A 17,601-nucleotide genomic window follows, 5' to 3' on the forward strand; every position below is an offset into this window, starting at 1 on the left:
TTTATAGATGTAATACGAAGGAAAAAGAATTACTCACCAGAAGAGAAAGCAAGAGTAGGAAGAGAACGCGAGAAATGCGGGACCGAACATCGGAGCTGATCTCCACATAAAATCTTGATCCCCCTTTGCACTATCGGAAAATCGGAAAATCCCCAAATTGCAAAACAGGTGCGATGAATTTGTATATATACCCTCCTATTTTTTTTTAGTGTATAAAAAAATTAATTGTGCATTTCAACAAATTCCCATTTGCCCAATCCAATAGTACTATTACTCTATTATTTTTATTTTATGTGTATTTTATATTAGTCATAATTTTTTTTTAAATTTTTAAAAAGGTACTACATTTTTTTATGATTAAGATATAAATTTATAGTTTAAAATTTATGGACAAAAAATAGATAGATATAAAATTGTAGTACTACAATTTTTATGGTTAAGTTAAAAAATTTTTTGTTTAAAACTTATGAGACAAAAGGTAGATAGATATAAAATTGTACTACGAGTATATATCAAAAGTAGGTTCAAAAATTTTTGGGAAAAAATGTGAAATTTGAAGCTATGACATTGTAGACACGAAAGTGAACGTCACAAAATTAATAATATGAATTAATTGGAAAAATAAAAAAAATTTTATTTTAAATTTTTTTTTAATAATAATTTCCCAAAAATCGTAAATACTTAACTAAATATATCTTCGGTTGTAAAACAACTGTATAATTAAAACTACACTTTAAACTCTAAAGCAAAAACATTACAAAAAGATTGCAAATAAGACAATTTATAAGTGCCAAGTTTAAATCTAAAGTATTTGATTTATATAAATAAACCATAACATTCAATGCATTAATCAACAAATTGTTTTTTAAATAGTTTGTTTCATTAGTTGAAAAATAAACTTTACATATTCAAACTCGGCAAATTTTTTGTGTAGAAGAAGTTAGAACATAACAATATTTTCGCCGCCAACAGCAAAAGTAAATTGGCTTAACTTATTGTGCATAAAGTTATTAATCGATTTATCAAGCAGTCTAAATTAAACATTTTTTTAACTTCTCCAATTTACCGTGAAGATAAACTGTAAAAAATGAAGAAGTTAAATATGTTGAAGAATAGTTGCTGCTGTAGCTAATGTAATAGAGCAGGATCCGATCACTGCACAAACCACTCAACCGATTCTTCCTGCTACTTCGCCGAGATTTGTCCATGGCGGTTGGTCTCAAAGATCTCGTTTCCTCTCTTTTGCTCAATCATCTATTTCCCAAATTTAGAATTGCCGTTTCATTTTTGCGCGCTTGATTCAGTGAGGGAAATCAATGCTGTTTAATTCGTCATTTCCACTTTTTACAGGAGTCATCGGGCACGACGCTCATGGATCTCATAACCTCGGACGGTTCGCCGTCGAAGCCTCACCGGCGGCGTCGACTACGGCGCCGCCGCCCGTCGATTCCCCGGCGCCAGCTGGCGCGCCGGTGCCGCATGTGGCGGAGCGGAGGTCTAAGAAGGGGACATTAATGCAGATCCAGAGGACACCATCTCTGCTGCCAAGGCTGCTTTCAATCCAGTTCGCGCCAACATTATGCCCCAAAGACAAAAGAAAAAGGTCTCCGATTTTGTGTTTCTATCGTACTTGCAAGTTGAGATATGCGGTGAAATGAGCTAGGATTTGATTCGCCTGAGGTCGTTTTTTTATGAATCATTCTGTGGTCTTTTGATCTACCTTGAATTGTTACTGCATTTCTTTTATGTATGTTTTTGTTGGTTCTTCATTCGAATGGAATCGAAGCTTAGGTTTCTTTTGCGTCAATGGTGTGCAGAACTCAATTTCTGTTCATAACTTGACACTGCTGTTATGACATGCAAATGTAGTATGTAATGCTGCAACTTTTTACTGCTTGATGCTTTTATCTGGTTGTAACAGCCAGTGTCTTATGCCCAACTTGCAAGGAGTATTCATGAGCTAGCAGCCTCATCTGATCAAGTATTATTCCCTTTGCTTTTATCTCTATTTATTTATTGTATGTTTTTATGGTTTTTAAATAAGTTTATCTCCTGATTTCCACTTTCTTGGTGTATATTCGTAGAAAACTCACAGAGGCAATTGGTGCACATGTATTTCCAAAGCTTGCTGTCTACAACTCTGTGGACCCGTCTTTGGCACCGTCACTTTTAATGGTATGAGTTTTCCACGGAGAATTTTCTACTGCTATTTTTCCCCAATCCATAAGACCTAGATGCTTGTCTAAAGAAAACCTAGAGCTTTAATTTTAGCTATTTGATATTCTTTGCTATCAAGTTCAGCGACCCAAAATTCATTTCTTAAGTTTTGTTAATAGATGTAACATTTGGTTTGCTTGCTGTGTAAGAATTCGACTTCTATCTTGGGCTGTGGTATCAAATCATGAGATCATTTTTTACATTGTATACATCCAGATCATTAACTACTGAAGAGTACATCCACTAATAGTGAACAGATAAATCCTAATCAGACAAGAAAAAATCTAGGACGAGCAACAGTCATAAAAAACTGGAATATTGCGAATTTTGCTGATTCATCCATATGATCATGTTGTGACGCACATTTCTCGGTATCCAAGTTACTTATAATGGTCAATATTGTTTTCTAAGAATGAAAAGTGATTGTATCTTTTTGTTTATTCTGAAATCTAGCTGGACCAGCAATGTGAGGATAGGACTGTGCTGCGGTATGTTTACTATTACCTGGCAAGAATTCTATCAGATTCTGGTTCGCAAGGTTTAAGCCCTGGTGGTGGGATACCTACACCGAATTGGGATGCTTTAGCTGACATTGATGCAGTTGGAGGTGTGACAAGAGCTGATGTTGTTCCTCGAGTAGTTGAGCGATTAACTTAGAAGCTTTAAATGAAGAAGTTGAATGTGAGTAATGACTCTTTCTTACATAATTTAACAAGTTATTATCCATCTCGCTTTACAGCTTTCTTTTCTTGAATTGTATTTTTTTATTAATATTGAAAATATTTAAAAAAGAACATTTTAAATTATAAATAAAATTTAGGGTTTATATTCTTTACAAGTCTGGTGTTTTGGAGCATCCTTATTAGAAAATGACCATCACTTTTCTAATCCTTCATAGCATAAAAGTTTGCAGTCTTGTTACCTTTTGTGAAAAGCCATTTAATTCTTGCATACTTATTTGTTATTCAGCTGTTCTGTTGGCTGACCTTCACATTGGGTTGTTAATCTTTGAGCATCATTCATGAATCTCTGCTCCTCATTGTGGTGCTTTGTTTTTAATTTTGAATTTCCTATACATGTGACCGCACTTCCATATTAAACCACTAGAGGTAGTACTTTAACCTGGCGAAGCATCTTGGTCTGCCACTTGATTCTCATCTAGTACAGACCTAGCTTCTCATTGTTACATCTTCTAAAATGTTTTTTGGGACTTAATCTCCAAGATCAAATAGACTTGAGAGATAAGGGAATAATGAATAAATTCAAATGTAATGTCTTTTCCAAATTTCACAAAGCAATTAGCCCCAGTAGATATGAGGTGGATACTGTATATTTTGATAGATATCCTGGTGTAAGTCTAACTAGCTTATATGCAAATATTATTTGAACCAACTTTTTAATAAATATAATTCAATGCGGATTGATTCTGGTCTATGCTGGGTTTTGGAGAGATCGATAAGAAGTTTACTATTTGGCCACAAGACGCCGGTTATGATCTTGTTACTTTGGTGGTGATTATGGAACTGCTTTATAGGTGTTCTAGGGTCAGGACAATCCATGGAGCATTGTAACGATAATTTTTTGTGTGTGTGTGTGTTGGGGGGGGGGGGTATGGTTGAAAGGTACATTCTGTGGAGTTAATTTTTCCATTCACCCACGGTGAAAACATGGAACTGCAAATGTTGGTAAGAGTAGGAAAACGCGAATAGGAATAGGTGTGAATAAACTTTCAACATATCACTTGTTTTTCAATATTATTGTACCTCTGGCTTGCATGGGGTTTGGGGTGGCTGTAAAGTTTCATATTTATAAATCAAATATTCAGATCTTCAAGTTTCACTTGAAATTACTGGTGCTGGTGTGTGTTAGTTGTAATTCATGAAAAGTGCTGCCTAGACAAAGTTTTATGTAATACCTGAAACTGAAGATCTGCAATTTATTTGTTTATGTTCTCTTAAAGTTCATCCACGGAGGCTGCAAGCACTGAAGGCTCTTACTTATGCTCCTTCAAGCAACTCAGAAATCCTATCCAAGTTGTATGAGATAGTGTTCTGCATTTTGGAAAAGGTTCGTTTAGTTTTAACTTTCTACCTAGTACCTATCTCTTATCTGGGACGAAAAACTGTATACCTACTTCTGAATACTCAAATAGAAGTTTCTGATTGCCAGGTTGGTGAACCTCAGAAGCGAAAGAAGGGGATATTTGGAATAAAGGGAGGTGATAAGGAGGTAATGACTGTAGTTACTGACTTCTTGTTTTCCTGTTTTTCTCTAACTTCTTGATTTTCTTGCTTCTGATTCCGCCTTAAACGTATCTTAAATGTTAAAACTTACATCTGAATCTGAGACATCAATTGACTACAAATCTCAGGGCTAACTCCATCTTTTATTTTGATATGATATACTTAGTGTTCTTGGTTTGAGTTATTAACTTTATTATTTGCATCCAAACCAATCATAACTTATTGTGCCAGCTGCAAGCTGTATATACTGTTCATATATTTATACCTTGAGAGATGGTGCAGAAGAATTGATAATTGCCCTTTTTTAGGATTTTTCACACCCCTACAGCCTATAATGTCGTTCAGTTTTAGTTGAAAATAAATTATTATGATCTTTATCATCTATCCACCTGGATGTTGGCAGCTAGTTATAAGAATTCACAATCGTAGTCCTTGAGGTTTTTAGTTTAATTGATGTATGCTTTCTTGATATTTAAGTGCTTCCACGCTTAACATTACTTTTTCCTTTTTCTTATTAAATGTATGTTTAATTCAAGGAACTTTGGGTGGTTTGTCATTGACTAACTGGCTCTTTGACTTCATCTATATAGGTGGATTGATCTTACTAAAACTGACTTATTAAGCTTTTCTGTGTTTTTGGGACTGTTTAAAGTAAATGGTCAATCACTTTCATCTTTCTTTTGGTTGGTAATTCATCAGTCGGTCATCCGAAGCAATTTGCAATATGCAGCCATAAGTGCTTTGAGAAGACTCCTCTGGATCCAGGAAATCCTGCATTTCTCCACCGGGCTGCACAAGGGTTAGCTTACTGTCTTTAATTGATGCTTTACTTACTAAGGATGTCTGGAGTGCAAATGTGCAATGGTCTTTCTGTACTAGGCTGCTTGTTTGTATTTAATCTTAATCCCAATCCTGGTTAATAATATTGATATTATGAGAAACTTTTGGACCTTCGTTATATTTTGTTACTTACAAAGACACCCTTAAAGATATCAGTTAGTTTCTGCATCCAATTAGTTTACTCTATTTTATTACCAATCTTACTCTATTTATAACCACCATCTATCCATTAATCTTCATTTTTAAATCATCTAAGACCCTCCTATTTGGAATGACATTGCAGTGTTTTGTTCTCTGATCCAGTAGCTGTGAGACATTCCTGGAAATTCTATCTGAATTAGCTTCAAAAGATCCATATGCAGTCGCGATGGCATTAGGTAATGTTCTGCTTTGAACTTTGAAGTTTCTCAGTATCTCGTTTTAGATTTTGTTCATAACATGCATATCAATTGGTGTTTACTTGGTGATAAGATATTCTTGTGATGGGCATTTTTACACATTTTCGTATCACAACTCATTGTTCTATATATATTGGAGTATCTCAATTTGCTAACTGCATGTCTTATTCTTCTTAGTTCTTAAGAAATGTATAAAAAAACTGTGGAGCCCATTTTGGAAAATATAGCTAGCTATGGAAGCAAAACCATTTTAAACTGAACGCTGGATAAAACCCTGTCGATGCAGCAGAGGTTCATTGTTTTTAGTTTTTCTTAAGACTTTTGGAGTCCTCCAAATGCTGCTATTTATTGTATGTGGTCATATGTTCTAAGCTGTAGAGCAAATCTTTACCCCTTCCAGTATGTCCTGTCCCCTTTCAGCATGTGCATGGGCATATTTCTTTTTAATATCTCTTAAGAGAAAACAAAAGATTGTGATCAACATATTAGCGGAAAACCTGTGGCCTCATTTAGCAGTCACTGGACACTGCAGACCCCGTGAGAGGGTCCACCAGATTGTTAAACGGTGTGCGGACGATGAGTTGTGAAGTTAAAATTATGGTAGACAAATGGTTGTTTTTTCACTCGAGATTAAACTTGAAAGGCTCATTTGTGTATAGTTCGATACAAAAGGCGAGCACAAAAACGTGGATGAAACCTTTTAATATCTTAATGCTTGCTGTACTTCTACTTTTATTGCTAGGATGATATAGTATACGTATATTTGAATTTGATATGTTAAATTATATCTAATTTTCGTAATTTTGGTATTTGCAGGAAATTATGTCCAACCTGGGGGTATGACCGATATCTTTTACCTTCTGTTCCCTTAGATATGCATGAAACCTATCCTTGAATTCTTTTTTACCATTATCTTCATCAGAGTTTCTATAAATCAGGGGCCCTGCACGATGTCCTTCATTTGCATGATGTTCTTGCTAGAGTTGCACTTGCTAAGTTGTGTCATACCGTGGCCAGAGCTCGAGTTTTGGATGGTACATGTTTATGAGTTTACCTTCTCTATGCAGTTGCAGTTTTACTTCTGAACTGTAACCTTAGATTATATAGAGATGACATCCAATTATTTGTGAGTGCAGAACGTCCAGACATCAAGTCTCAGTTCAATTCTGTACTCTATCAACTTCTCTTGGATCCCAGTGAAAGAGTTTGTTTTGAAGCTATACTTTGTGTCCTGGGTAAATTTGATAATTCAGAAAGGTACCCATTAATACCATTGCAGTTTTGCGTTGTCGTCTTTAAATTTTTTATTTGGACCTTTGATGGGTGGCATTTGTACATAGCTGATGCATACATATTTCTCAGTTTCCCAATATACTCTAATAGTTCAATTATTTTTAAAATTCAATACAGGACTGAGGAAAGAGCTGCGGGATGGTATCGATTAAGTAGAGAAATTCTCAAACTTCCAGATACCCCTTCTATGAGAGAGATGACTTCTGATGAAAAGGATGCAGCTCCACCAAAGACCACCAAGGATAAATCTGCAAAAACTAGGCGTCCACAACCACTGATCAAACTTGTCATGCGGAGGTCATACTCCTCTTTTTGTTATACATTTGCTTGCTTAATGTGGCAAGGTGTCTACATTCTTTGTACATATCATCATTAATTATCTATATGAGATTCAAGCATTACATGGTGCTTTTGCTTTTATTTACAGATTGGAAAGTTCTTTCCGGAGTTTGTCTCGACCTGTATTGCATGCAGCAAGCAGAGTTGTTCAGGAAATGGGAAAAAGTCGTGCTGCTGCTTTGCATTAGGTCTACAAGACATAGATGAAGGAGCTGAAGTTAATACTTTCTCTGACAACAACGACTCATATGATCCAGATATAAATCCAACTGCACCGTCAGAAGGTAGTGCATGTGTTACCTGCATTACCCTTGTTTTGATGTCCATCATTTCTTCTCAAAGCCATGAGCTAGTTAGCAGGATGAAACTTATATTAGATGATCATGAGTTCTGCCATTTACCACCATTTCACAGGTGCAAACAATGCTTGTGTTGTATTCTTGAACTTTTAAATAACTTATAAGCTAAACCAGGTGGTTGTTATAACTTTTAATCAACATGTAAGACAATTGATTGTTCATGATCAGTGTCCCCAAATGCATGTCTTATGGGTTGGGGATTGTCCTTCACTACTCATGAGGCCCTATTGGATTGTTCACTTTGCTGAGGTGTTGAAGCAAATGGTATGGAAGGACCAAAGAGGAAAGGGTGGAGTCATGAGTAATATAGGGATAAGAAGTAAAGGAAATGAAGTGCACCTGTTGGAGAATTATACCCTTCTCTTCGCTGGTCAGTCTAGAGTCCATGTTCCTCCTATGGAAAATGAAGCAGAAACCAAGTTAATTCTTGTTGAACATTGAGTTGAGCTTAATTTTATTTTCCATTAGGGTTGTGTTCTCAGGGTGTGATTGTCAATTCTTTCCTTCTATTGGTTTAATGGTTCTTCGTCAAATAGTCATTCTATGATGTGGACCTGATTTAAGTAACTGTGCCACTTTCCTGATTGGAATCTGATACTCTCTTAACGTATTGCTTATTCATTTGGTTCTAAGCATCTGCCATTTCGATAATCCATCAAACTATACCTGGATCTTGTATATTTATATAATTCAACCTTTTCAACTTTATTTATGGCCATACTACTTTGCTTTATGATTTTCCATATTCTCTGGTAATAATTATGTTTTTCTATTCTGCTATTGTTGCCAGGTCGCAGAGTTCCCAGTATCCAGTGGGATTGGTTCGAAGGACACAATTGCAAGTTTGTTGGCTTCACTAATGAGGTCGTGCGAACAACTGTTGCATGTAATGCGTATATGTACGTGCAATGGTGATTAAAGCTCTGATATGGATGCAAAGTCCATATGAATCTTTTGATGAACTGGAATCTATAATTGCTTCTGAGCTCTCAGATCCATCTTGGCCAGCAACTTTGTTAAATGATATATTGCTCACACTGCATGCTCGTTTCAAGGTACTAAAGATGGAAGGAGACTATGGTTTAATATTTCTAGACATTATCCCTCTTTCTTTGTGGTCTATGAATTTTAATCTTCCCCTTCTTCCACCTTTCAACCCACATTTCTTCTATTAAATTCTTACTATTGTGCTATCTGGCTGGAAAAGTTTTATTTTTTAGGCTAAAAGAGTTTTATTTTCATTTTTGAAGTGGCTAGAATTTATTAAGTTTCATATATTTTCATCTCTTATTTCAGAAATTAGTGCTTCTTGTCTTTTGACTCTTGCTTCCCTGGAAATAGGTTGCTCTTCTATTATGTATATATTACCTGTGTTTTGATGAAACACATCTTTAAACATTTAACACTCTCAACTTAAGCTTAATATTATAATCTTTCAAGAACATGCTATGTTCTTACACAGGGCAGAGCCAGGAAATAAAATCAAGAGGGGAAAAAAATTATGTATAGTAAATAGTTGAATAATTGAGAAGGGGCATTTAAGAAGAAACTCCAACAAACATACAAATTTGAAGAAATATTAGTATATGTACAAATTTTTGAGGAGGGCAAATGCCCACTAAGTCCATGTGCTAGCCCATGTTCTTACATATCCACTATCTCATTTGTGTTTTTCAGGCCACACCAGATATGGCAGTCACTCTTCTTGAAATTGCTAGAATATTTGCAACTAAAGTTCCAGGGAAGATAGATGCTGATGTTCTTCAACTACTGTGGAAAGTATGCTTAGGATGATCCAGTCATAACTCTTATTGCTCAACTTTTTTTTACCTAACAGCATATGTTTCTAGACTTGTCTTGTTGGAGCTGGACCTGATGGAAAACACACGGCCCTAGAAGCTGTCACAATAGTTCTGGACTTACCACCCCTCAACCTGACTCAGTTTCGGACTTACCTCAATTGATAGAGTATCTGCCTCTGATCCTAAGTCAGCACTTGCTTTGCAGAGATTAGTTCAAGCAGCAGTGAGTTATATTCCACTAGTACATTTTGCATATTAGTTTCCCAATTGACAATTTTACCATATGCTAAGATACATTTCAATCATTTTAGGTTTGGTTCCTTGGGAAAATGCAAATTATGCTGCCTCTGAATATGCTTGGGAGTCAGCAACCCCACCTGGTACTGCATTGATGATGCTGGATGCAGATAAAGTTGCTGCTGCAAGCTCCGTATCGAGCTGGGCTTAACTCGCTTAAAGGTTGCTTTCAGTGGAAGCTGGGAGGTTTGTAATCGTGTTCCTTGATTTCTTCCTTGCCCTGATGGAATCTTTGAAACTTGTGATATTTGAGCATATTTCTGCAAGCCCTATTTTTGGTTTACAGAATTTGAGTACAAATTCTTAATCTAGGCCACTTATTGTGAGATCTAAATTATAACCTTGCATGGTAATAAAATGATCTGGTTGCATTTTTCCTATGAGGGCTTAAACTCATGATGCTTCCTTCTTTCCACCTTCCACCTTAATGTGCTTGAATAAGTGCTAATGCGATGTGTTATTGCTATCAGATCCACTTGAAGCCCTTGGTATGCATTTAATAGTGTATCCAGAGTTCCATTAGTAGGTCTTTGTTAGGATGGACCATCACAAAGTGAGGATTTCGAAGCGTTTCTTTCAAATTTGTATCACTTTTCATATATCGTTGTTTCTTATAGTTTCTGATCTACCTTTGCCTATTTAGGGGTCTCATTATAAAAGAGTAAAGTTTCATTTAGGGTTTATTGTTTCAGAGTTTACAGTGGTCTCTTTGTCTGAAAAGAAGCAATAGTTTTTAGGTCTTGACTGTATAAAAAAATTATCCAAAGAAGGGAATGCTAACATGGGTTTCTATGTGTGCAGCCAGATTCGCATTGTTGCTGCTCAGGCTCTTACAACTATGGCAATCAGATCTGGTGAGCCTTATAGGCTCCAGATCTATGAATTTTTGCATACTTTGGCTCAGGGTGGTGTCAATCTCAGTTTTCGACATGCATTCTAGTAATGGTGAAGATCAGGGAGCAAGTGGTACGGGCCTTGGATCTTTAATAAGTCCTATGCTTAAAGTCCTTGATGAAATGTATATGCTCAAGATGAACTGATAAAGTAAGGAATACTTTTTTTCTGCAGTTTTAACTTTTCTTGATGTGCTTCTAATTTTGTTTTGCCCTTGAATGTTAGGGAGATGCGCAATCATGACAATGCAAAGAAAGAATGGACGGATGAGGAACTTAAGAAGCTGTATGAGACTCATGAGAGGTTTGTTAGATCTTGTCTCACTTTTTGCTATGTTCCAAGAGCAAAATATCTCCCTTTAGGCCCAACAAGGTACTTTGTCCTCATCTGCTTTACCTTTTACTTATTTGGTTTTAATTGCCACCTAAAGGGGAATATTATGGAGACTTCAATTTCCAGAAAAGAGGGGTTTAATAGAACTAACAATTAGATAACAGGGGAACTCAGAAAAATAATTTTAATAACCAAAACAAATATCAACTAACAAATTTGCATATGAAATTTTGGGGTTATAATACAAATTGTAAGCATGGAACAGTTAGTGAAATAAACGTTTGAAGATATTAGTGGAGATGGTGATAACAAAAATCTCGTTAAAAGAATCAATCCCAACTGCCATTAATTTTTATCTATTTTAAGACAGGCAGTGATCAACTATAGCAATCGGAAGAGTCTACTTCTGCCCTGCTCGTGCTGGGTTCTGATCTTAAGAAACACAAGCCAGGGTTCTTTTTAAGGGGTATTGTATATAACAAGGGTTGATTTTTAGAGCTGTCTTTAGTTTGCAAAGTTATATTGAGTATATGCAATTTCATTGTAGTTAGTAATTTCTTGGACAATGTATGACCAAGGGAAAACATAGACCATTGTCCTTGAGAATAATTAACTGTTTTCCTGGTCATTGCTGATGTTGATAACAAAAACTCAGTTACTAGAATCAATCTAACTGTTTATTTTATTTATTTTGATATTATGAAACAGTGCTAAGCTCATTGATATCTATCGCACTCGGCACAATATAAGTGCGTCAACGGGCCTCAATGACCCTGCTGTTGCCACGGGGATTTCTGATCTTATTTATGAAACTTCCAAGACAAGGGTTCCTGATCTTATCTATGAAACGGTCAAAACAAAGTCAGCTTTGCCAGATGCACTTGATGATGACCTTGTTAATTTTTGGGCTGCAAATCTTGCTGATGATGGGGCACCTGCTATGAACAGGGTAAGAATCAATGAGCATGTCCAAGAATTAATGTTTATTATTTCCAAAAAAAAAAATATTGGGATAAATAATTTTTTTCTCTTTGGCTGCAACAAGTGAAGTAATTGGGCACTACCTCATTTGTTGTTGCCCTTTGTTAATGTGTTTACTTTTATCTACAAATATGATTCTTAAGATGAGGATTTAGGATAGCCACATAATTAATGGGAAATATGTTTGGGCAGTTAATGATTTGGCATGATTTATGCCATAGCCATATCCAGTTAAGGATTCAATCCTGTCTCATTTTGTTAGCTTAGATGCAAATGCAAAAAGGGTAAATCATTGTGTTAGATTATCGTACCAACCCTCCGTTGGTTACTAAGGCTAGACAGGAAAGGACGAATGTTCGAGGATAAATAAGAAACTTTAGAGGAGGCGTGGGGATAGCCGGGTAGGTAGTGTTGCTCGGTGTGTTTCAAATCACAAATAATATCAGTTTTTCTTTGTATTTTTGGTTTGTTATAAGATATTGCCAGTTGGTATGTCAGTATTTTTTGAGGGTTACTCATCCCTTTCTGATGAATTACTCTTTCCGATTTTTTAAATCAGACTTTTTGTTTCTTCTTAGCACCCCTGCACATTTTCATGTTGTATTGAAGGGTTTAACATTATTTTAAGCCATTATAGGAAATTGTAGTTGATTATCTTAATATGTCATGCTACTACTCTGATGTTGTTAAGGAAAGTGTTAAGTAGATGCTGGGAAAATTATCAATTTAGTTAATATTCTTATTGAATCATGCTTTCTCTGCCTCTTTGATGGATTGTTGTAATTTTCTTGTTTTTTTGACCTGAGACTGAGAGATTCACTTTATACATGCTGTGTTTCAGGTCAATGAATTTCTTGCTGGTGCTGGTACAGATGCCCCTGATGTAGAAGAAGAGAACATAATTTCCAGACCTTCTATGAGTTACGATGATATGTGGGCTAAGACTCTATTGGAAACGACAGAAACGGGGGTTAGAATCTCTCCTGGTCCTTTGATATCTATCTCCTCTGTAGACAACTTATTAAATATGTGTGATCTGCAGGAATATGATGCAAGATCATCTGGTTCTTCATCCCCAGAGTCAGTAGGATCTGTTGAAACATCCATATCCTCCCACTTTGGAGGAATGAATTATCCATCATTATTCAGCTCAAAAGCATCTACTAAGGTATGTCACATTTTCATCAACTTCTGTTTATCACCATCTCATAGCTGATTTTGGCCTAAATAAGTTGGTGCATGTCCTTGAATGATATTTTAGGCTTTCTTGGAAGATATATTTATCGAATGAGTAGTTTTTGTCAGACATCAGATCAACCCCAAGTCCCCAACCAAGTTATATTCACAATATACTCAAATCTACAAATTGGACCGTATAACTTGTCAATATAGTCTGCTCATACCAGTAGTATAAATATCATAGTTCTAGATGTTCCTTCAACTGAATCCAACCAATGTTGTTAATTAGCGGATATGGCGGCACCATGGCGCTATGGCGTGGCGTTCGGTGGTGGAAAGTGGAAACAGCATCTCCACGTCGGTTTTTAGTGTGTTTTTGTGGCGGGTGCCACGGGCATGGCGCCATAACGTTGATTTTGATTTTTTACCTCTGTTTTTGAATTTTGACTATTCAGCCCATTAACTAGAGACCGGCCAATTAACCCTAATAGACCGACCCAATTAACCCATGCCCGGCCCAATTTTAAATTAAAAACTCCAACTGGCATAGACTATCTTTACTTGGCCAAAAATTTGTTAATTTAATTTCACCTTGTTTACCAGCCAAAGTGGTTATATACATAATACAGTAATAAACAATTTTGAGTTGCTAAGCAGGAAAAGCCAGGTGCAAGTAGATATGGTGCATATGAAAGTCCTGGTTCCCCGGTTAGATACCTAAACTTCCTTCTTTCCCACATTATAATTGTTAAATAAAAAAGCTAGCCTGATATATAAGTTTTGCAGATAAGAGAAGAACCTCCACCTTATTCATCACCTGATCATCGAAGATATGAGTCATTTGAGAATCCCTTAGCTGGGTCTGGGTCTGGATCTGGGTCACAAAGTTTTAGTGATGGACGACCATCTTCAGGGAATCCACAATTCGGGACAGCACTTTATGACTTCACAGCTGGTGGTGACGACGAGGTGAGTTAAATTAACATTTCAGCTGCCCACTTGCAGAAGCTAAGTCGTGCTTCATATGGATTAAAACTGCTTGAATGTTACTGCTGTAGTTCTCACATCATCACATGTGTATATTCTCATGCTTTCTGATACCTGCAGCTAAGCATTACAGCTGGTGAAGATTTAGAGATAGAGGATGAAGTAGATGGCTGGTATTCTGTAAGTACAATGCACTTTAATATGCATCGCTATAATTACTATAGTTACTTTATTATTAATGTCACTGTGTTTCATAAGTTACTTCCTGAAAGTTGCGAGCATGATGATCACACAACTTATGGGAAATGGCTTCTCTTGTCTATATCAAGATTTTGCATTTGACTACTAAATCCTTCTCATCCTTTCTTTCATGGGTGCTGGTTAAATCTGCGGTTAATGGTTTTATTTCTTTCCATTTCATCAAGAGCGCTTATAGATGGTTACTGTATCATATATTAATGTGCAGGCTAACCACACAATGCGCAATCTAAAAACCCTAGTTCGTGACTCTGTTAATAACATAACCAGTGCCTTCTACAGGAGCAAAACTAGTTTTCGTCTTTATTATCTCCTAGTCATGCCATACAAATAAAATTTTTACTGATGTCCAATGGTGTAACTAATTAGGATACCAAGAAAATTTGATTGTTGAAATTCGAAAATCTTTGAATATCAACTAAGAATTCTAAGTTAGCGGAATTATTTTTTCACTATTGGCTGCTTGTACACATGATTCTTGATTTTGAGCAGCTAGTGTAGTTTGCTAACTCCAAAGTTGCTGAGCAGGTCAAGAAGAAACGTCCAGGGAGAGACGGGAAACTGGCCGGGCTGGTTCCTGTGCTGTACGTCACTCCATCTTGATGCTAGCAAAGAATTCTTTCTTGTAGTCGGTAAATAAGAGTATATGGCATGGGTAGAGGATAGGAAACCACATGTAGTTTGCGATATTGTGTGCGTATCCACTTTGTGATCAGATGAGTATCAGCCTGCAGATTGTTTCGAGAATTCTACATTTACTGCTTCAGGCTGCGAATCATGTTGTTTAATCCGATCCTTTCCTGTATTGGTTGAGAAGATAACTTGTGGGAAGGGCTGATTTGTAGATGAGGGATTAGTATACCGACTTTCTTTCATCCTCCCCGTTTGTAGTTGAAGGGTGGTTAATTTGCAAGTCCATGTTGTTTGTTACCTTATGGTTGTTTGTATGTGATGTATGAGCATGATGATATTTATTGGAGATAAAATACTAGGTACTTCCATTTTTGCAAATTGCTTGTTTTGTTCATAAATTTCGGGCAGAACTGGAGAGCCACTTAAAATTGAATTTACATAATTTTGTTTGCAGTCTCAATGAGAGAGTCTCAATGAGAGAGTAAAGTAAGAAAGATGAAAAAGTAGAGATAGAGTTTCTTCGATTTTAGAAAATATTTATTTTTAATGGGACTATTTAAAAAAGAAAAAGGTTCATTATTAATGGGATAGAGGGGGTAGGAAACAACACTTCAGATTGCTCCTAGCAGTAGAGGGTAGAAGAAACAATTGGGCTACATAGGAAAGTACTTCTTCTAAAGTACTTCTTCTGTTCCATATTAATAGAGTTATTTTTCTATTTATGGAAATTCTAAGTTAATTGAGTCATTTCTATTTTTAGCAAAAAGTAATTTCCCTTTTTTACTTTATTATCACTTACTTTTTTCACCGATCATTTAACACACTATTCTTAAACTCTGTGCAGAAAAGAAATGTCTCTATTAATAAGGAACGAATGGAGTAACTTTCTTGCTGCTAAATAATACTCTTCCTGTCTCATAAAAATAAATAAGAACATTTTTCATTACAGGATGTCCCATAAAAATATTCACTTCTGTTTTTATTAACTTCTTTCCCTCTAATAAAGTGGGCCTCGTTCTCCACTAGCAATATTATTATTACTTTTTCTTTCTATCTTTTTATTATTTTACTAATTATGCATTAATTTATGTGGGATTCTAAATGTTCTTATTTTTTTGGGGCTGATAGTTCTTAAAAAAAAATAAAATAGATTTATAATATACGGATTTTTCCCCCATCACTTTTAATTTTGTTTTTTAAAGAGTCTCACTGGTTTCTCTTTTTTTTCCTCCACTAATAGATGAGGTCTTTTTATTTCCCACAAAATTCTCTCTTTTTGCGGCCCAATATGATTTTATCTTTGACTTATTAAGCCCAATGGAGGTGGATAAATTTTTAAAACCAAAAAAATCAATAAAAAATACCTATCTCCAAATCCATAAAAAAATACTCCCTCAATTTACACACACACACACACAACAACAAAACTGATAAGGCGTCTATCTATCTATCTGATATCCTGAAGCAGAGATGCTTATTCATTATAGCTCTCCTTTTCTGCACAATCATCCTTTAATCTCCAAATCCATAAAAAGATCAGATTTTACCATAAAGAAAGGTATAAGAATTAATGGTGCGGAAAAGGAGTCTGAATTTGAGACGGATGAAGATAAGGCCCGCGAAGCTTTGAGGAAGCTTGATGAACAGCTTCAATCTCTCTCTACCAAACAACCTACCACCCCTAAGATTAGAGGTTACTTTTCTTACCATTTTTATTTATCATAAAAAAAGTGATAAATGGTAATGCTTTCTATTACTACTATAAATCTAATACATGTACGTGTAATCAAATTCCAAGCTTAAATCAGGTTTTATTTCACTTAATTGTTGCAGATTTTGAATACATGTTATGTTTATATTTGTGAATTGAACTAATTTTTGTGGACATAGCTCAGCTGTGGACATGAGCCGGTCGCCGAGTTTCGAGGGAATAGAAGAGAATTCAGAAATATCAGGATCATTTTGGGCATATGCTGTTTCATTTCTATTTGTTTTTACTATTGTCTATAATGTAGTTTTTGCCACAATTATAAAGCCATCTATAGATGGAGAAGAGCCCATCCAATCTACAGAGATCATCGAATGATGTAAATAACATTTATTAGTGAGTTTCTCCTTCTTGTTTATTAAGTAATTGAATACATGAATATTATTTGAATGTAGGTATATAATTCATAGGGATATGATCATAACATAACCCATATTTATGGTGATAACCTAATAATCCTCATTTTATGGACGAAAAATATCATTTTATGGAATAAAAGTATCATTTTATGCATGCTGAAAAAATATCATTTTATCGTGTATAAATATCATATTTAGTAAAAATGATACTTTTGACACATAAAATGATAGGGTTATTAGGTTATCATATAAATATGAGTTATGATATGATCGCACCCCATAATTCATATAACTAACACTAATTTGATATGTATAGATATTTTTTATTTGTCTAATTAAATTAAATTTAAGCTAAAGAATATTCAATTTCTTATGAGAATAAATCTAGATATCATTTGTTAAGCTAAAGAATATTCAATTT

The 17,601-nt window shown here is 35.4% G+C and overlaps 1 protein-coding gene and 1 pseudogene across 1 annotated transcript; both read left to right on the top strand.

Moving 5' to 3' along the window:
- The first annotated feature begins 1,158 nt into the window (after positions 1 to 1,158).
- LOC125197949 lies at positions 1,159 to 15,431 on the top strand (annotated as a pseudogene).
- Positions 15,432 to 16,442: 1,011 nt separating this feature from the next.
- LOC125197950 lies at positions 16,443 to 17,211 on the top strand. Its single transcript, XM_048096443.1, has 2 exons — positions 16,443 to 16,746; positions 16,949 to 17,211. Exons 1-2 carry the CDS (start codon positions 16,524 to 16,526, stop codon positions 17,137 to 17,139), a joined length of 414 nt encoding a protein of 137 aa, XP_047952400.1. The 5' UTR covers positions 16,443 to 16,523; the 3' UTR covers positions 17,140 to 17,211.
- Positions 17,212 to 17,601: the final 390 nt, after the last annotated feature.

This window comes from Salvia hispanica, unplaced genomic scaffold (genome assembly GCF_023119035.1).
Source record: "Salvia hispanica cultivar TCC Black 2014 unplaced genomic scaffold, UniMelb_Shisp_WGS_1.0 HiC_scaffold_1114, whole genome shotgun sequence".
Taxonomy (NCBI): domain Eukaryota; kingdom Viridiplantae; phylum Streptophyta; class Magnoliopsida; order Lamiales; family Lamiaceae; genus Salvia; species Salvia hispanica.